At 23.0% G+C, this 20,431-nt stretch overlaps 8 protein-coding genes across 8 annotated transcripts in view; 5 read left to right on the forward strand and 3 right to left on the reverse strand.

Annotated features, from left to right (window-relative positions):
• DDB_G0272202 (C2H2-type zinc finger-containing protein) overlaps positions 1 to 1,212 on the forward strand; it is a gene marked incomplete at both ends in the record, with an annotated part of 1,915 nt that extends 703 nt beyond the window's left edge. The window contains 3 exons of the mRNA XM_640184.1: positions 1 to 614; positions 732 to 876; positions 970 to 1,212. The exon at positions 1 to 614 is cut by the window's left edge and continues 395 nt beyond it. Of these exons, the coding sequence (XP_645276.1) occupies positions 1 to 614; positions 732 to 876; positions 970 to 1,212 (1,002 nt within the window). The remainder of the gene's footprint in view (positions 615 to 731; positions 877 to 969) is intronic.
• A 531-nt stretch (positions 1,213 to 1,743) lies between these two features.
• DDB_G0272204 (Fis-type helix-turn-helix domain-containing protein) lies at positions 1,744 to 2,328 on the forward strand (the record flags this gene model as incomplete). Its single annotated transcript, XM_640185.1, has 1 exon — positions 1,744 to 2,328. One exon carries the CDS (start codon positions 1,744 to 1,746, stop codon positions 2,326 to 2,328), a length of 585 nt encoding a protein of 194 aa, XP_645277.1.
• Positions 2,329 to 3,301: 973 nt separating this feature from the next.
• On the forward strand, positions 3,302 to 4,513 carry ppp6C (protein phosphatase 6 catalytic subunit; the record flags this gene model as incomplete). The annotated part of the gene is made up of 3 exons (XM_640186.1): positions 3,302 to 3,541; positions 3,674 to 3,895; positions 4,058 to 4,513. The coding sequence occupies 3 exons, from the start codon at positions 3,302 to 3,304 to the stop codon at positions 4,511 to 4,513; spliced, it is 918 nt and encodes a 305-aa protein (XP_645278.1).
• A 260-nt stretch (positions 4,514 to 4,773) lies between these two features.
• DDB_G0272458 (hypothetical protein) lies at positions 4,774 to 5,781 on the reverse strand (the record flags this gene model as incomplete). Its single annotated transcript, XM_640187.1, has 3 exons — positions 4,774 to 5,016; positions 5,174 to 5,272; positions 5,434 to 5,781. The coding sequence occupies 3 exons, from the start codon at positions 5,779 to 5,781 to the stop codon at positions 4,774 to 4,776; spliced, it is 690 nt and encodes a 229-aa protein (XP_645279.1).
• Positions 5,782 to 6,694: 913 nt separating this feature from the next.
• Positions 6,695 to 12,124, forward strand: DDB_G0272206 (hypothetical protein; the record flags this gene model as incomplete). The annotated part of the gene is made up of 2 exons (XM_640188.1): positions 6,695 to 6,896; positions 6,987 to 12,124. The coding sequence occupies 2 exons, from the start codon at positions 6,695 to 6,697 to the stop codon at positions 12,122 to 12,124; spliced, it is 5,340 nt and encodes a 1,779-aa protein (XP_645280.1).
• A 172-nt stretch (positions 12,125 to 12,296) lies between these two features.
• DDB_G0272298 (hypothetical protein) lies at positions 12,297 to 13,326 on the reverse strand (the record flags this gene model as incomplete). Its single annotated transcript, XM_640189.1, has 2 exons — positions 12,297 to 12,891; positions 13,004 to 13,326. The coding sequence occupies 2 exons, from the start codon at positions 13,324 to 13,326 to the stop codon at positions 12,297 to 12,299; spliced, it is 918 nt and encodes a 305-aa protein (XP_645281.1).
• A 471-nt stretch (positions 13,327 to 13,797) lies between these two features.
• Positions 13,798 to 16,346, reverse strand: orfR1062 (hypothetical protein; the record flags this gene model as incomplete). Its single annotated transcript, XM_640190.1, has 2 exons — positions 13,798 to 15,840; positions 16,068 to 16,346. The coding sequence occupies 2 exons, from the start codon at positions 16,344 to 16,346 to the stop codon at positions 13,798 to 13,800; spliced, it is 2,322 nt and encodes a 773-aa protein (XP_645282.1).
• A 1,939-nt stretch (positions 16,347 to 18,285) lies between these two features.
• Positions 18,286 to 19,846, forward strand: idhC (isocitrate dehydrogenase (NADP+); the record flags this gene model as incomplete). The annotated part of the gene is made up of 3 exons (XM_640191.1): positions 18,286 to 18,347; positions 18,532 to 19,623; positions 19,762 to 19,846. The coding sequence occupies 3 exons, from the start codon at positions 18,286 to 18,288 to the stop codon at positions 19,844 to 19,846; spliced, it is 1,239 nt and encodes a 412-aa protein (XP_645283.1).
• Between the last annotated feature and the right edge of the window lie 585 nt (positions 19,847 to 20,431).

Genomic DNA, 20,431 nt, shown 5'->3' on the forward strand with positions numbered 1-20,431 from the left:
ACCACAAATTCAACATCATCACCATCATCGTCTTTAGCATCTTTAAACAATAACAACAACAATAATAATAATAATAATAATAATAATAATAATGAACCAAGTAAACCTCTTTTAATTTTTCCTTCAGTTTCATTAATTAAAGAAAATGCTATTTCAATCATTGATAATCCAACTATACCTACATTTGACTATGAGGATATTATAGCTAGAACTATGAAACAAATGAAGTTGTCAGAACAATCAAAAGCAGATCCACCAAAAACAGCAACAACAACAACGACAACAACTACTGCAACTACAAAAACACCAGCAAATACCCCAACACCCCCTAAACCATTACCACCACCAACAGCATCATCATCATCACCACCAAAGAAATCACCTGTAAATATTAGCAACACCACCACCACCACCACCACCACCAATAATAATAATAATAATAATAGTAGTAATCCTAAAACTCCAAATGGAAAAGAAGGTGGATTACCAGATCTAAATAATAACTGCCCAGTTTGCGGTATTTCATTTAAATCTATTGGAAAGGATTGGCCATCAATTAATAAACATATCGATGAATGTTTAACCTTTAATTTATTGGATAAAGAGACATTAGAGTAAGTAATAGTAGTAGTAGTGGCAGCAGACATCTTTAATATACTGACAACAAAATACCTTTTACCAGAAATTTTCATAACTAACTTTTTTAATTTTTTATTTTTAAAATTTAATAGTCCAAAAGCCAAATCAACAACTATTAAATGTCCTTACAGTGGATGTAAAAAGTCAATGACAACAGTAGAATTTATAAATCATTGTAATGAAAAGCATTTGCTAGACGATGTTCATAATTATAAGTGTCCTTTATGTAATGAAAAGGTAATTTATTATATTTTTATTTTTATTTTTATTTCCAAGATTTCCCCAGATTTTAACACCTATTTTTTTTTTTTTTTTTTTTTTTTTTTACAGTCACCAAATTTAATTAGCCATCTAAGTAAAACACATATAAGGGTTCAACAAAAACAAGTTGGTGTTGGTTATTCAACAAGTGTACTTGAAAATGATTTAAGTGAAGATATTGAATGTCCAATTTGTCTTGAAGAGTTCACAAAAGGTCAAAATGTGGCCCGTTTAGAATGTTGGTGCATATTTCATACAAATTGTATTTCTGAATATTTATTAAAATCAAAGAAATGCCCAGTCCATAATTAACTTATTTAAAAAGAAGAACAAAAATAACTTTTTTTAAAAAAAAAAAAAAAAAAAAAAAACAAAAGAAAAAAAAAAAAAAAAACAATAATTAATAAATACGTATAATAACAACACAGGTAATAGTTATTATTTATAATTAATCAAAATCCACAGATTTTCAAATTCCTTTTTTTTTTTTTTTTTATAAAACTAAAATAAAATTTATTACACAAATAAAAAAAAAAAAAAAACATTCTTTAAAAATTGGGAAGAGGAGTTATTAATGTCTTTATTTTTTTAAATTGCTTATTATTATTTTTAGAAAAAAAAAAAAAAACCAAATTCGGTTGGAAATAAAAATGAAATATAAATTAATTTTAATTAATTTTTCTCTTTTTTTATTTTATTTTTTTTTTTTTTTTTTTTCAACAATTTCTTGAGAAATCAATTTTAGGAATTTTTTTTATATAAATTCAAAATTTTTTTTTTTTTTTTATTAATTTTAATTATTATTATTATTACTATTATTAATCCTATAATTCAAATGTAAAAATGTTAAACCAAGAAGAAAAAGAAATTAATAAATTATCATCTGTTTTTGTTGGAAAACTAGAAAATGATAAAATTGATCAAAATAAAAATCAAGTTGTAATTTCGATAGGAATGAAAAAAAAAGATAAAAAGGAATTAATAAAATCCATTCAAGAAAGTAATGGAAACATAAATGAAATTTCAATAAAATTATCAAAAAATACTAATACAACCATAACTGAAGAAAAAGATAAAAAAATAGATGAATTAGAAATGAAAATTAAAGAAATGGAATTAAAATTAAAAGAAATGAAATTACGTTCAAAAAAACAAAATTTAAGAATAAGGAAACAAGATCATTTAATTATAGAAATTAATAATAAAATTAATAATATTATTATAAATTCATCATCAATAATTACCACACAAACTAAAGATAGTAATTTTATTAATAATAATAATAAAAATAATAATAATAATAATAATAATAATAATAATAATATGAATAATAATAATAATAATAATAATAATAATAATAATAATAATAATAATAATAATAGCAATAATAATATCAATAATAGTAATAATAGTAATAACTCAATTTAGAATAAAAATAATTTTATTTGTATTATATTAAAAAAAAAAAAAAAAAAAAAAAAAAAAAAAAAAAAAAAAATTAAAATGTTGTTTAAATATTTACATTATTCATTGTAATTTTTATTTTTTTTATTTTTTTTTTAAAAAAAAAAACTTGAATTTTCATTTATTTTATATGGGCTTGGAACTTAATCCTCATTTTTTTATGACGTGGTTGTATCCTAAAATATTTGAGGAAATTATTAAAAAAATTAAAAAAATTAAAAAATTCCAATTCACATAAAACCAAAATAAAAATTTAAAAATAGAGTAGCTTTGTGAAGTCATTCTTTGCTGGTTTTTATTTTTAATTATTTTTTTATTTTTTTTTTATGATTTTTTTCCATTTTTTTTTTCCATATAAAAACATTTTTTTTTTTTTTTTAATTTTTTTAATTATTACCAAATAATAAATTTATTTATCTATATTAAATAATATATAAAAAAAAAAAAATTCCAAATATTTATTTTAATTAATTTTAAGGTATTTATTAATATTTTTAAAATCATCACTGTTTTTTTTTTTTTTATTATTATTTAAATTATTTAAAATTAATTACTTCCCTTCATTTTTAAATATAAAATCCACAAACTTTTACCTCTCCCAAAAAAAAAAAATTTTTTTTAATTTTTTTTTTTTTTTTTTTTTTTAAATTTTTTTTTTTTTTTTTTTTTTTTTTTTTGAATTTTTTTTTTTTTTTTTTTTTTTTTTTTGTTGATTTTTTTTTTTTTTTTAGTGGTGTATTTGTAAATTAAAAACAACAATAATAATTAATTATATATTAACATTAAATCAATATTCAAAAAGGCATTATAAATAAAATCGATTTTATTTTATTTTTTCCCTTTTTTGTACAATAACAATTATCAATAACGCAAAAAAAAAAAAAAAAAACAAACAGATCATAAAAAAACAAACAAACAAACAAATACATAAAACAAAATGAGTAACGCACTTCCACTTGATGAATGGGTAGAGACTGCACGTCAATGCAAATATTTACCAGAAAATGATTTAAAGAAACTTTGTGAAAGAGTTAAGGAACTTTTATTAGAAGAATCAAATGTACAACCAGTTAGAAGTCCAGTTACCATTTGTGGTGATATTCACGGTCAATTTTATGATTTATTAGAATTATTCAAAACCGGTGGTGAAGTACCAGATACAAACTATGTTTTCATGGTAAGTTGTTTTTTTTTTTTTTTAATGTGTAGGATCGATTACTAATAAAAAAAAAAAAAAAAAAAAAAAAAAAAAAAAAAAAAAAAAAAAATTTTATCTTTTTTTTTTTTTTCTTTCTTCTCCTTTAAATAGGGTGATTTTGTCGATAGAGGATATTACAGTTTAGAAACATTTACATATTTACTTGCACTCAAAGCTAGATACCCAGATAAAATTACATTATTAAGAGGAAATCATGAAAGTAGACAAATCACACAAGTTTATGGTTTTTATGATGAATGCCAACAAAAATATGGTAATGTAAATGCTTGGAAATATTGTACAAGTGTTTTCGATTTCTTAACTTTAGCTGCTGTAGGTTTTTTTTAAAAAAATAATTTCTATTTTTAATAATTTCTATTTTTATAAAAAAAAAAAAAAAAAAAAAAAAAAATAACTTTTTTAAATCTAACTTTTTTATTTTTTTATTTTTTATTTTTTTTTTTATTATTATTTATTTAAAATTTCTACCTTTAGATTATTGATGGTAAAGTACTTTGTGTTCATGGTGGTTTATCACCAAAAGTACGTACTTTGGATCAAATTAGAATTATTTCAAGAAATTTAGAGATTCCACATGAAGGTCCATTCTGTGATTTAATGTGGTCAGATCCAGAAGATATTGAACAATGGCAACCATCACCAAGAGGTGCAGGTTGGTTATTCGGAAGTAAAGTCACTGCAGAGTTTGAACATATCAATGGTCTTAACCTCATTTGTCGTGCTCATCAATTGGTACAAGAAGGTTATAGATATATGTTTGATAATAGTTTAGTCACTGTTTGGTCTGCTCCAAACTATTGTTATAGATGTGGTAATGTCGCTTCCATCCTTTCACTCAATGAAAACTTGGATAGAGATTTCAAAATTTTCCAAGCCGTTCAAGAAGAAAGAAATATACCAACTCGTCCAACTATGCAATATTTCTTTTAAATTATTAATTTTATTCATCATTTAAAAAAAAAAAAAAAAAAAAAAAAAAAAAAAACTAATAACTTGTCATCAACATTATAACAATACTCATCATCACCACCAAACAAACAATATCTTTATTTTTATATCCCCCCTTTTTTTAGAAGAAAAAAGTAATATTAAGTTTTTGAAAAAAAAAAAAAAAAAAAAAAAAAAAAAATATAATAAAATATTTATATTAAAAAAATAATAATAATAATAATAGTAATAGGTATTTTTTCCTAAATATGGTTTATATATTTTTTTACAGCAAAGAATACAATAAAGAGTGTTGATACTATTATTAATACTAATTTTGGAATTTCAGGTGGTACTCCTATAGTTTCAGTATCCATAATGAGATCAAAACTTTGATATTTATAACCATCATTTTTTACAAATGATGGTGTGATTGCTAAATTAATTGCATCAATCATAATAATTGAGCATGGATTATGTTTAATTCTATTAAGTTCATATGATTCCTTTTTTTTTTCCCCCAAATGTATAAATAATTTAAAAAAAACAATAAATTAATATATATATATATATATATATATATATATATATATATATTGAATATATATATATATATATATTGATGATAGTATAAAACAATATTAATAATTTACATACTATAACATAAGAACTGGAATCAGTCTTAAATTTAATAATTTCAGTATTTAAAAGGTCTCTTGATTTTGGTTTTTCATCTTCATTCAATTTGAATTTATTTAAAACCTCTGTAGTTATTAAAGGGTTATCAAAAAATTTGATTCTATAATCTGTTGGGCTCTTTTATAAATTTAAATTTAAGATTTTTAGTAAAATGGTTTGAGTTTTTTTGGATTTGTTTGAACAAAAAAAAAAAAAAAAAAAAAAAAAAAAAAAAAAAAACATACTGTTGCTGGGTATGATATTCTTAATGCATATTGAGTATTTGGTTTAAGATCTTTTAATAAAAAATATAAAGTATTGTTATTATTATTATTATTATTATTATTATTATTATTATTATTGTTTTTACTACTAAATTGTTCTGGTATTGATTTTATAACAACATCTCTCAAACCACCAAGGTCAGGTTTTAATAAAGTAACTTTTTCAGATACTGATTTAGGAATATATGTAAAACATGAATCTTTTGAATTTATTTTGCTTTGATCCTGTAAAGCATTTAAAAATTTACAATTAACTATAATAAAAAATGTAATAAGAATATTTTTCAAAATTTGTTTATTATTGACCATCATGAAATAAAATTTGGGTGTCTTAAATGAAAAAAAAAAAAAAAAAAAAAAAAAAAAAATTTCACAATTTTTTATTCAACTTTGAGAAAAGTTTTGTTGAGCAAGTAACAATGCTTTCAGTTTATAAAAATGATTTAGAAAAAATAAAATAAAATAAAATAAAATAAAAATAAAAATGAAAATGAAAAAAAAAAAAATTTAAATAATAATAATAATAATAAAAAATATTTTAAAATGAACATATTAATGTTTTTGATGATTTTCCCATCATTCAAAGATTTTTTGGAACAAAAATGCCACCTTTTTTTTTTTTTTTTTTTTTTTTTTTTTTTTTTTTTTTTTTTTTTTTTTTTTAGGTTTTTTTTTTTTTTTTTTTTTTCAATGTTTTTTTTTTTAATTTTATTTTTAGACATTGTATTGTTTTTTTTTTTTTTTTTTCAAAAACCACACACACACACACAATCAACGTTGTCAAAAAAAAAAAAAAAATAAAAATAAAATAAAATAAAAAAATAAAATATTTATTTTATTTAAATCATAATATTAATTAAACCACACTAAATATAGCATTTCATTTATTTATAATTTTTTTTTTTTATTGTATTGAAATTTTTTTATTTTTTTTTATTTTCACTCGCAACAAAAGACATTATATGAAATAACATTTACTTTTTTTTTTTTATTTATTTATTTAAAATAATTTATATTTTAGAATATAAATTAAAAATAAAAAAAATTATAGTCCCTAGATTTAGTTATTATAATTATTTATATGTACCTTAAAAAAAAAGGAAAGAATAATTATAATTTCTATAAAAATAGTAAAAACTATATTGTAATAATAAAATAATAATAGTAATAACAGTAATAATAATAAAAATTAAATAATAAAAAAAAAAAAAAAAAAAAAAAAATGTCAACTGGATTATTAAATAAAGTAATTTCATCTATTTTTCTTGGTGGATCAACTTACTGTCATTGGGTTGGAGAAAAGATTAAAATGTTTTCATCAATAATAGGGGATAGTTTAAATGAAAGAGTTGAAATAATTAAATTATTTGAATATTCTTCACTCGAATTTGAAAAGCAAGATACTTTAGAAGCTATTAAAAAGGGTAATTTAGATTCTATTTTATTTATCATACATTTAAATTTTTAACATTAATATTAACATATATGTATGTGGTTTTTAATCTCAATTTTAGGTAACTTTCTTACATTTTTATTATTTATTTTGGTTTTAACATTGTTAATTATAATTGATAAAAGATATGGATTTCAAAGTAGAAGAAAGAAACAACAATTAAAGAAAGGAATTAGTATTAGTAGTGGTAGTATTGGTAATAATATTAGTAATAATCTTCCAATGGCAATGGGAGGAATTAGAAATAGATATAAACATAGAACTAGAAAATCAATTGGGTCATCGTCAGAGATGAAATCACAAATACCCGATATCCAACTCCTCCAAAATAAAAGAAATCAAAGGGAAAGTTTACATATTCAACATCAATTAGAAAATGATATCTACAATAAAAATAAATTAAAACAATCTCTTCAAGGTACTCAATTATTATTAACAAATAATATTGAAAATGAAAAAGAAATAAATAATAATAATAATGAAAATAGTGATAATAATGATGATAATAATAATATTGAAAATAGTAGTAAAAAGAGTGATATTGGTAAAAACAATAATAATATTAATTTAACAACACTTAATGGAGTTGGTGGTAGTCAAATGTTTAAAAGTTTTAGAGATAGTGAAAATGGTAGTTTTATAAACTCAAGTATGGAGAGTATTAATAGTTTAAGTACAAGTAGTTTGGAGGGTAGTACAAATAGATTATTGACATCACAGGAAAGTGACGATAATTTATTACACTATCATCAAGAAGAGGCAAGAAAGTTAGTGAATCAAAGTATTAGAGATAAATCCAAAGCTAAACAAAGGGCTACAATTTTAAATTCACCATTATTAGAGGACTTATATAAAGATAAAAAAGCAAATGCTCCACCACAATTTAAACGTATCAGATCTTCAAAAAAGAATAATTGTTATTCTTATCAATCTTCATCATTATTTAATTCAAATACAATTACACGTAGTAAATTAAATAATAATAGTAATAATAATAGTAATAATAATAATAATAGTAATATTAATAATTCACCATTACCAACAATTGGTGTAGTGCAACCACCAATTTCACAAGCATTATCATCATTTAATAATAATTTTAATACAAATTCATTTAATAGTAATAATTTATTACCATTTTTTAATGCAAAAATTGATACAACCAATTATATTCCAACTCAAACATTTGGTTATAATTATAAAGGTGTAAATAATTTAAATAATTTAAATAATAATATAGATAAAATTAACAACAATAATAATAGTGAAAATAATAAAAATAATTTTAATGGTGTAAAAAGTGCCCCATTATCTCCAAATCATCATTTAGTTGAAATCGTTGAATATAAAGTACCAACATTATCACCATTCATATTAAAATCAACTCCAAACCAACAACAACACTCACCAACTATAAATAATTGTAGCATTTCAAATAGTAACAGTTTAAGTAGTAATTTATTATTATCAGTTGATGAATTTTTAGAAAAGAAAACAAAAGAACAAGAAATTATAAATAATAAAGTTATAATTGATAATAATAATAATAATAATAATAATAATAATAATAATAATAATAATAATAATAATAATAATAATAATAATAATAATAATAATAATAATAATAATAATAATAATAGTTTAATACCGCCAACATCATTAAATTTTAAAAATATTCGTATTAGTGATCATGGTGAAAAAGTTACATCGCCTTCAGCCTTAATGAATCAACATAACCATATAATTTCACCAACAACATCACCTTCTAAACCGCCTAAAAATAGGTCAAAATTATTAATGTCAAATTATCATGAAGATGGTTTAAATGAATTAATCAATTCTAATAATAATAATAATAATAATAATAATAATAATAATAATAATAATAATAATAATAATAATAATAATAATAATAATAATAATAATAATAATAATAATAATAATAATAATAGTAATAGTAATAATAGTAATAATAATAATAATAATAATAATAGTAAGATAACACCACAACCACCTAAAAATATATCATTAAGATTTGCAAGTTCTGCTATTTCAACACCAAAAGTTGAAAGTGATGAGGATGATAGTAATGATGAAAGAGAAGAGGAAGAAGAAGAAGATGATCATGAAGAAAATGACAATGGACTTGAACAAAAAGAAGATAAAAAATTTAATCAAGATGAAGAGCATGATAAAATTGAGCAATTATATAAAGAGAAATCATCTTCAATTGAACAATTAAATAAATTATTAGAACAAACTACAAATAAAACATCATTATCATCATCATTACCACCATCACCACCAATAATTCCATTTTCAACAAATACAATAAATAATAATAATATTAATAATTTTCCATTTGATTCAATTAAATCAACATCAACAATAACAGCAGCAACAACAACACAAATAATTAATAATAGTGAAAATGATATAAGTTTAAATGATAATGAAGAAGAAGAAGATTATTGTGATAGTGATATTGATGGTGAAGATTTTTCAAGTGTAAATATTGATTATAATGAAAGATTTCAAGAGATTATGGAAGATTTAAGAAATATTGATTGTAATTCATTACAAAGCGAAAAGATTAAAGTTAATAGTCAATTCATTGCGTTGACACAAGATTTCGTTTATGCATCTTCAACCTTTGGAAAAGTAATTATCTCTGAGAGATACTTACCAAATAGTGAAAAGACAATTCCATCGATTGATATTGGTGGATTGGCAGGTGGTGATAAATTCATTGTCCATGGTATACTATTCAAGTTTGCAATTGATCGTGAAGAATTTTATGGTAGCGATTATGCATCAATGTGTGTTGGTGGTCATGAATTAAAGGGATTGATCAATGTTTTCAATTGTAATGTCTCGAATCTAAGTTTACCATTGATGGCATTGGTTGATTATAGAGGCTTCAGAGTTATTGCAATGTCAATTTTACCAGTGGAGAAGGATTCAATCTATTATGGTTCAAATGATTATGGTTTGACAATTCACAATGAAGATGAGTATCTTTCAAACAAGGTAAAAGAGGTAGCAACACTATTGAATATTAAAGGTCATAGATGTGGTGATAATGGTACCTTTTTACATTCACCAGCAGATTTAGAGGGTCATCGTGGTTTTGATGGTAGATATTATCTATTGGATTTCGCAAGACTTTACCCACCTGAAGCACCAAGAAAAGAGATTAAAATGGGTCATCTCTATAGATTATTAAGACCAGAATTTGTTAGAAACTATAAGAAACCATTATGTTCAGATTCTTTTTCACGTTTCATTAGAGGTCATAATGAGTTGGAGCATAATAGTGAAACTTTGGAAGCAACAAGTTATCTATTGAATACAACGATACCAGAATTGGTGGAAGAATTGAATGGTGTTGAAATATCTACTTCAAATGTTTACACTTTTCCAATCACAGAATCACTTCATAGAAGTGGTGTTAATGTTAGATATTTAGGTTACATTCGTCAATCTTGTCAATCATTGGATATGAAATCATTGATTTTCATTGAAATGTGTGCACGTGTAGTTAAACAACAACTTCGTCAAAAACTTCGATTCAAAATGAAACAAGCAAAAATTCCATTGGAAGCACCTTATCGTCGTTTAATAGTTACCTACCTAAATAGAATTCTTGGTATAAGTGATAAATCTGATTTATTTTGGAATGAACGTATGAAGAAATATTTAATGAAAAAATTTGATAAAGGTTTATTTGAAGATGAAATTCGTGGTGATTCTTTAGTATTGGGTTTATCATCATTTTCAGATCATTTAATTGATGGAAAATATTTATTATTTAAAAGAATTCAAAAGATGACCGGTTTAAAATTCACTCATCGTATTAATGAAGAATTTAGATTACAACCAAATTGTTGGTTACTTCGTGGTGAGAATCCTTTGGATATAAATGATTTGGATGAAATTGGTATTCGTGTCAAATATGTACCATTTATGAATGTGGCTCAAGGTTATCTATTTAAAGTTAAGGGTGAAATGTTATTCAATAGTGGTGATCCAATCGCAGCAAATCGTTTCTTTAAAATGGCTTTGGAAAAATTAGAGACTGCCTTAGAGACTGATCCAAACAATGCAGATACACTTTGCACAATGGGTGAAGTTTATTCACACTTGGGTGTTGGTGATATGCAAGGTGTTTCGGAAATTCAATTCTCTGATAGAAATAATCCAGATATCGATAAAGCTTTTGAATATTTTCAACGTGCAATCTTTTCAAATCCAAATCATACTGACTCTCTCTTTAGATTTGCTCAACTTTTAGAACGTTGTGGTGAATATGATTCCGCTGAAGATTATTATCTCTCCTCTTTGATTACCAATCCAAATAATATCGTTTGTTTACAAGAGTATGGTAATTTCCTTCAATCTGCTCGTGGTGATTGTGTTGCTGCTGAACAATTCTTTATGCGTGGTTCTGTTGATCATCAATATTTACATAATCTAAAATTAAAACAACCTTCCTCAAATATTAATATTAGAAGTTCAAGTGGTTTATTAAAAGTTAAATCAAGTTCAAGTACAACAAGTAGTAATAATTTAATACCTCTTAATTTTGGTTCTTCATCAAGTGGTAGTAATAATTCAATTAGTTATGATTATTCATCTTCAAATTCTTCAACAACTTCAACAAATTCAACAAATTCAACAAATTCAACAAATTCAACAAATTCAACAAATTCAACAAATTCAACAAATTCAACAAATTCAACAAATTCAACAAATTCAACAAGTAGTAATTCTTCTTCACCCTCTTCATCAATAATTAATAATCAAAATAATACAAATAATAATAATAATAGTAATAATAATAATAATAACTCACAATCATCATCACCATCAACACTTAATATGAGAGGTAGTGGAAATAATATTTTCAATAATGATTTAAGAGGTAGCGGTGGTGTTATTAGATTAACCCCACCATTTTTAGGTTTAAATGGAAAAAATGAAAATTATCGTGATCAAGGAATTGACTTAACTCCAATAAGGGAGAATAATATTAGGAAATCAAATGGGTCAACTCCAAGTCATTCTCCAAGAGGTAGAAGTGGTAGTTTTGGTCTTTATGGTGGTAGAGAAAGAGACAACAGTGCTGGTAGTAGTGGAAATAATAGTGACGGTGAATTATCCTCTTCTCCATTACAAAGAAAATTTATGGTTCTCTAAATAATAAAAGTTGTTTTTTTTTTTTCATTAATAAAAACATTTAAATTTGACAAACATATAATTGACTTAAATCTTTTTTTTTTTTTTATTATTAATTATTTATTTTTTTATCTTTTTTTTTTTTTTTTTAAAAAATAATTGGTAAATTTTAAAAATAATAATTAAAAAGAGTTTAAGCAACTATAGGGTAAGATGCTGCTGTGACAATCCCACATTTTCCTTTAACTCCTCTTTTAACTTTGAAAAAGCCATTTGTTCCCCAGCTTTTTCCCCAAGAATTTTTCATTAAAAAGTAATCTACACCATTTTCATCAGTTCCATATCCAATTGCCAAAACAGCATGTATGGTATTCCATGGGTCACAAGAATCACTATAATATATTCCACCACTTAAATGTTGAAATTCTTTAGTTGACGTATCAATTGGAACTGCAACAGGACCATATAAAGCAATTGCTTCCATTAGAGCACTTTCATCAAATTTTGGAATCATTACAAATCCAGATACCTTTGCTTCTTTTTCACTTTGATTAAATTTACAAACTTCATCCTTTCCTGTGTATGGATATTGTGATTCCAAATTAACACCACCACTTGAAATGATATATTTAAATGCATCATGCATCCATCCAGTTTTACAACCTTTTGGGCCGAATGGTGTTGCGCAATCCACCAAATTTTGTTCACTTAAATCCAATAATTCACCATATTTAATATAATAGTGGCCTTCTAGAGCTCCGAGTGCACTAAATGACCAACATGATGCACTAATTATTTTTTGAAAAATAAAAAATAATAGAGTTTAATTTTATTAAAATTTACTGAAAATAAAAAAAAAAAAAAAATTTCCAACAATATTATTAAAAAAGTAATAATTACCATGATCCTTGGTTTTTTACTTTACCCACAGCTCCATGATCTCTCCAATCAAATGATTTTGGAATTGTTGCATTAACATTATGTTTAAAAGGTGTTGCTTTAATATCATTAATTGGTCCAGATCTAGGTTCAGGTACTAATTTTTCAAAAAATTTATCAGCAAATTCTTTTTGTGTTAAATCTGAATATTCATTTAAATCCATTTCAATATTTTCACCATTTTTATTTCTATGATTTAAAATAAAATTGTAATTATCTTGAAAAATATCAAAACGTTTTAGATACTCTTTATTATTTTTATAATGCTTATTATATTTTACCATCCAATTTTTAAAAATATCATCAATTTTGCCTAGAGGTAAACAAAATGAAAAATTTACCAATAAACTTAAAATTAGTAATAATAAAATTAATATCCTCATCCTATTTTAAAACCTAAATTTAATTTTTAAAAAACAAATTAACCAAATTAAAAAATTTATATTTATATTTATTTTTTTATTTAAAAAAAAATCCTTTTTTTAAAAAGAAAAAGAAATATTATTTGGAAAGTATTAAATAATTATACTTTGAAATATTAATAAAAAGGTTTTACATTTTCAGATTTTTAGAAATTATTTATTTGTTAAACAAAAAAGAAAAAAAAAAAAAAAAAAGAAAAAAATAATAATAATAAAAAAACAATTAAAATTATTTATCTAAAAATTTATTTAATTTTTATTATCTGAAAAAAATATGTACATTTTGTAATTTTATATATTTATATATATATATTTTTTTTTTTTTTTTTTTTTTTAAACATTTGCAGAACCACCAATTGGGAAATCTAAATCAAAATTATTGATTTTCATTAATTCATAATATGGTGGTTTATAACTATTTGAATTATATTCAGAGATTGAATGAGAAGCATCATGGAATTCTTGATGTACAGTTGGATTTAAACTTGTACTATCATTGATAACTGAACTACCAGAGGCTTTCATTTCAATATCACCACTATTGGTACCATCAGTTTGTTGTTTTTGATATTGATCCATTATACCACTCTTTGAAATATCCTTGAATTTATATTCAGCAAAATACCAAAATACGATAGTAACAACTAAACAGATGACTACCAAAATACCATAGTAGAATTTGTAAACATTGAAAGTACCAATCATAAGGATATGATAAATGAGTAAACCAATGATCGTACGTCTGAAATGCATTGGGCTCATGAAACCACCACATTGATAATTAGGAGTATTTACCCAAATGATGTTATACTTTTGAACGAGATAACTTAAACCGAAATACCAAGCACCAAATATTAAAATAAAAGGTGATAGAGTTGAGTAAGCCAAAGTCAATTGAAGGATTAAAAGATTCTTTGCATAGTTTACACCATAAGCAAATGGACCTTGATGAAGGGTATCATCGATTTGTCTCTTTGTTTTTGCTAACCATTTCAATTTAATGAGTTGAATAATTAAACCAACGATACGTAAAATTGCACCAAATGAACCAGCTGCAGCAATTAAAATATAATTGATCATTTGGAATGATAAACCACCAAGGGAATTTGCGATTGAACCAATGATTGAGGTTGGATCATTTGCAATTTGTTCAATTGATTGGAAGATTGTACCAGCGATAGCGGAAACGAGGAAAACATTGAAAACCAAGAAAAGGAAATATTTTGAGAAAACAGAAGCTTCAATTCTACTATTTGAGAAATAGCCACAAGCACGACTAAGAGCATAGATGATGGGGATCAATAAGATCATGAAAATGATTAAAATTAAATTTGGTAAGAAACCACTAAGAAAACCTTGTAAAATTTTACTCTTGCTAATGATATCAGTGATCCAAGAGAATGCTTTAACTCTAGAGATAGTTTCCAAATTACTGAAACCACTTAAAAATGCCACTGGAATACCCCAAAGGAAGACGAGAGCAAATGTTAAAATTGCAACAATAAGTGAACGGACATAGTATGATTTCAATCCAATATGGATATTCTTCCAGAATACGTCGTTTGGATCTGGTGCATAATAACGAGAGAACAATACATGATACTTTGCGTGCATAATAGTTTGAACCATCTCTTTTTGAACCTTTCTTTGATTGAAAATCACAAAACTTGAACCACCAACATTTGAATTGGCATTTTTAATATAGTAACCAGTTTCAGCCTCGGCTCTCTCGTATTCAATCTTTTTGGTTAATTCATCGATCTTCTCTTGAAAGTAGTCGATACTATCTTTCTCTTCTCCAAAACAACCTAAAAATCCTATTTTTGTAGTTGGTTTCTCTTTGGTTCTTCTATAGCTCTCTATGGCACTTTCATATTTCTTTACAAAGTTCTCTCTTTCGGAAACCAATGCATAGATATGAGGTGCAGGATATTGTAATGATACATCCAAAAGATCTGATGGATTTGAGAGATGACTCTTAAAGTAATTTGATAATTCCTCACGAGTGAACATACTATTTGGAATATCTCTTAACATGATTGTATAATTTGAAAGACGACTTTGTTGTTTATATTGAATTCTCTCCTTTGAATAAAGATGATAATCTTGATAACTAAACCATAAAACCACAATGGTAACAAAGAAAACAAATACCAAATGTACCCATAACAAATGAGATCCTCTTTCAATATTACCCATTGATATCATTGTTAACCCGACAACCTCATCTGGTAATTTACCATCTTCATCCTTTTCTCTATGTTCATTATATTTACCATAATAATTGGTTGGATATAACATAACTGATGATATTACCATTAATACAACACAAATATAAAAACTTGTTTTAACATTTCTTAAATACATAAATCCATCCTATTATTATTTTATTATTTATTTTTAAAAAAAAAAAAAAAAAAATATATTAAAAGATAGGGGGGAGAAGATGTGTTAATATTTTTTAATAATTAAAAAAAAAAAAAAAAAAAAAAAAATGAAAATTTGAAAATGAGAAAAAAAAACTAAAAATAAAATTTGACGCTGGTGATGAAACGGAATCGGAAAAATCCAATTTTTAAAAAATAAAAATAGAATATACATACCAAACCAGCAGTATCTTTAATACTATTATCACTATATTTAATTGTATCTACAACCCATGAAAAGAATCCATCCGATGGGGGTACTGACACACCTTTGTGGTGTTGTTCAAATCTATATTGGTAAAATTGTTTGAATTTTCTTCTTACAATGCAAAATATTAAAAAGAAAATTAACATCACCACACAATTGATAACTAATGTTACAACAAATGCATTATCATTTGCATTGTAACGATTGAGATGTTCACCTGAACCAGATCCAGAACTTGAATCTGACATTTTTTTTTTTATTTTTTTTTAATTTATATTATTATTTAAAAATTTTTCTTTTTTCTTTTTTCTTTTTTCTTTTTTTTCTTTCTTTCTATATATTATTATTAAACTATGGGTTATTATTATTTTATTATTATTATAATAAATATTAAAAAAAAAAAAAAAAAAAATTTATTTTATTTTTATTTTTTTATTTTATTTTTTTTTTATTTTTATTTTTATTTTTATTTATTTTTTTGTTTTTTTTTTTTTTTTTTTGTAGTTTTAGATAAATTTGAAAAAAAAATAATAAAAATAAAAAAAAAATAATTTTTATAACGAAAAAACAATTTTTTTTTTTTTTTTTTGTTTTTTTTTTTCAAATTAAATTTCTTTTTTTGGTGATCTCATATGAAAATTATTTATCATTCAGTTGTATGGGTGAAACGGCACCCATAAAAGTTATTTTTAAAATAAAAAAAATATTTTTGAAAATGGGGGTGGGTGGGTGGATACAACCATGTTAATGCGAGTTGTAGGGGTGAGTGATTTAAATCACTTACATATAGGTATTAAATTATTGTAATAAAAATAATATAATAATCTGTGAAATTTTGGTGATGTTATTATTATTAATAAAATTTAAAATTGATGATTATTGATTTCTTAATTATTGCCAAATCAACACATCACTCTATCAATGTTAGCCACTGTAAAAAATTAAAATTAAAAATAAAAAATAAAATAAAATAAAATAAAATAAAATAAAATAAATAAATAACAAGTGGATAAAAATATTAAAATAAACCTTTTTTTTTTAAAAAAAAAAAAATAAAAATTAATAATAATTTTTATATGTATTATTGTTTATATTAATTATTTCTAATTTAAAAAAAAAAAAAAAAAAAAAAAAAAAATTAAAATAAATAAAAATTTATTCTTACATGTTAATTAAACCTTTTTTTTTTTTTTTTTTTTTTTTTTATATTTTTTATATTTTTTCCTTTACATTATATATATAGATTATAATTTGTTTATCATTGAAAAAAATATCATATTTACACAAAGATGGATGAGTAAAAAAACCATCAATCTATTCTTTGTTGTAAATAGATGGAATTTTAAAATAAATTTTAATTTTTTATTATTATTTTTTTTTGTTTGTTCTCTTTTTTATCAAATAAAGTGTATAAACTTTTATTTTTTTTTTTTTTTATTTCTTTATTTTTTATCTTATCTAAAAAAGGATATTCGGGATATTCACAAAAAAAAAAATCACGTATTTTGACAATTGATGACATATTAAAATATGGCACTTTATAAGTAATTTAAGTTCAAAAGATTATTTAATCTTTTATTTATTAAAACTTTTATTATTTTTTTTTTTTAAAATTTATTTAGTAATATTTATTAAATTTTAGTATTAGTGTGAGAAAGTATGAATATGTTAAAAAAAGGTGTAAATATGATTTTGGAAATTTGATTTTAATTGGGTATAAAATAAAAAAAGTTAATAATTTTTTTTTTTTTTATTTTATTTTATTTTAGATAAAGTTTCATATTTCTCAAACGAGATAATTAAAAAACAAAATTTTTTTTTTTTTTTTTTTTTTTCTAAACTTTTTTTTTTTAATTAATTTTATTTTTTAATTTCAGTACAAAAAAAAAAAATTATAAAAATAAAATAAAATAATATTCTTGACGAGATTATAATGAAAAGAAACTTTCTCTCAAATTCCTCACCTTTTTTCCTTACGCCATAATAGACCTTTAAAGTATAAAAATTGAAATTTTAAAAATTTAATTTAAAAATAAAAAAAAAAAATTAAATTAAAAAAAAAAAAAAAAAAAAAAAGATTTTTTTTTTTTTTTTTTTTGATTGCGGGGTACTATTTTTTTTTTTTTTTATTATTATTTTTAATATTAAAAAAAATTCTAGTAAGGTATAAAAAAAAAATCATATAAAATGGTAGAAAAAATCATTGTTTCAAATCCAGTTGCTAATCTTTTAGGTGATGAACAAACCAGGTAATTATAAGATTATAAAAAATAAAAAAATAAAAAAATAAAAAAATAAATTTAGATTTTAAAAAATAAAATAAAAATAAAAATAAACAAATATATAAAAAAAAAAATTAATTATAACTAATATTTTTTTTTTTTTTTTTAATTTTTTTTTTTTTTTTTATTATTATTATTATTTTTCTTTTAGAGTTATTTGGGATTTAATTGAAAAGAAATTAATTTTTCCATTTTTAGATTTAAAAGTTGAAACCTATGATTTAGGAATTGAGTATCGTGATAAAACCAATGATCAAGTTACAATTGATGCAGCCAATGCAATTAAGAGATTAAAAGTTGGTATTAAATGTGCAACAATTACACCAGACGAAGCACGTGTCACAGAGTTTGGATTGAAGGAGATGTGGAAATCACCAAATGGTACCATTCGTAATACATTGGGTGGCACATTATTTAGAGAGCCAATTGTTTGTAAGAATGTCCCACGTTTGGTCACCTGTTGGAATAAATCTATAGTTATTGGTCGTCATGCATTTGGTGACCAATACAGAGCCACTGATTTCGTAGTAAAGGGAGCTGGCAAGTTGGAGTTAACCTACACACCAGCCGACGGCAGTGCACCACAAAAATTCCAAGTCTTTGACTTCCCATCCGATGGTGGTGTAGCCTTGGGAATGTATAATACCGACGCCTCAATCAAAGAGTTTGCCTACGCCTGCTTCAACTTTAGTTTGGACAAAAAGTGGCCATTATATCTCTCCACAAAGAACACAATTCTCAAGAGATACGACGGCCGTTTCAAAGACATTTTCCAAGAGATCTACGAAAGAGAGTACAAAGTTAAATTCGACACTGCCGGTATTTGGTATGAGCATAGACTCATCGACGACATGGTCGCCTATGCTATGAAGAGTGAGGGTGGCTTCGTTTGGGCTTGTAAAAACTATGACGGTGATGTTCAATCAGATGCCGTCGCCCAGGGTTATGGTAGTTTGGGTCTCATGACTTCAGTTTTACTCTCTGCCGACTCTTTAGTTGCTGAAGCCTCCCATGGTACTGTCACTAGACATTTCCGTGAACATCAAAAAGGTAGAGAAACCAGTACCAATTCAATCGCTTCTATCTTTGCTTGGACTCGTGGTCTTGAATATCGTGCTAAATTAGATAACAATGATAAATTATTAAAATTCTGTCATGCTCTTGAAGCTTCCTGTATCGATGCTGTTGAATCTGGTTTCATGACTAAAGATTTAGCAATTTGTGTTAAAGGTTCAGTTGAAAAGTAAGTTTTTTTTTTTTTTTTTATTTATTTATTTTCCAAAAAAAAAAAAAAAAAAAAAAAAAAAAAAAAAAAAAAAAAACCTTTTGGAATTTAAATTTACTAATTTCTTTTTATTTTATTTTATATTTTAAAAAATAGTGTAAAACGTACAGACTACTTAAATACTGAAGAATATATTAATAAGGTTGCCGAATTACTTGTTAGCAAATTAACTGCATTGTAAGAAATTTTATAAATCTTACTCACTACTACTACCACTACTACTCTACTTCATTATTTCGTGTTGCGGTCTATCATTCATTTTTCTCCATAAAAATCTCATTTCTTTTTTTTTATGTTCAAAATTAGTAGTAATAAAATAAAATTGTTATAATTATCCCTTAAAAAAAAAAAAATAAAAAAAAAAAATAAAAAAAAAAAAAAATAAAAAAAAAGTTTCTAATTCATATTTATTTATTTATATTTAAATTTTTTTTGAAATTTCAAAATAGGTCAAGTAAATTATAAACAAATAGTTCAATTAATAACTGGAACTTCCCCAAAAAAAAAAAAAAAAAAGGATTTGATAATAAAATAGATTTTTTTTTTTTATTTTTTAGTTGGATTGTATTTAATATAAAAAAAAAAAGATAGGATTTTTTTTTTTTTTTTTTTTTTATGGTCAGTTTACAAAAATCAATCATAACAATGTTTAGGATATTTTTATTTTTTTTTTTTTTAATTTATTTTTTATTTTTATTTTTTAGTTTTTTTTTTCCCATTTGATGTTCAAAAATAATTTTTATTTTTTTTTATTTTTTTTTTATTT

This window comes from Dictyostelium discoideum (genome assembly GCF_000004695.1).
Source record: "Dictyostelium discoideum AX4 chromosome 2 chromosome, whole genome shotgun sequence".
Classification (NCBI taxonomy): Eukaryota; Evosea; class Eumycetozoa; order Dictyosteliales; family Dictyosteliaceae; genus Dictyostelium; species Dictyostelium discoideum.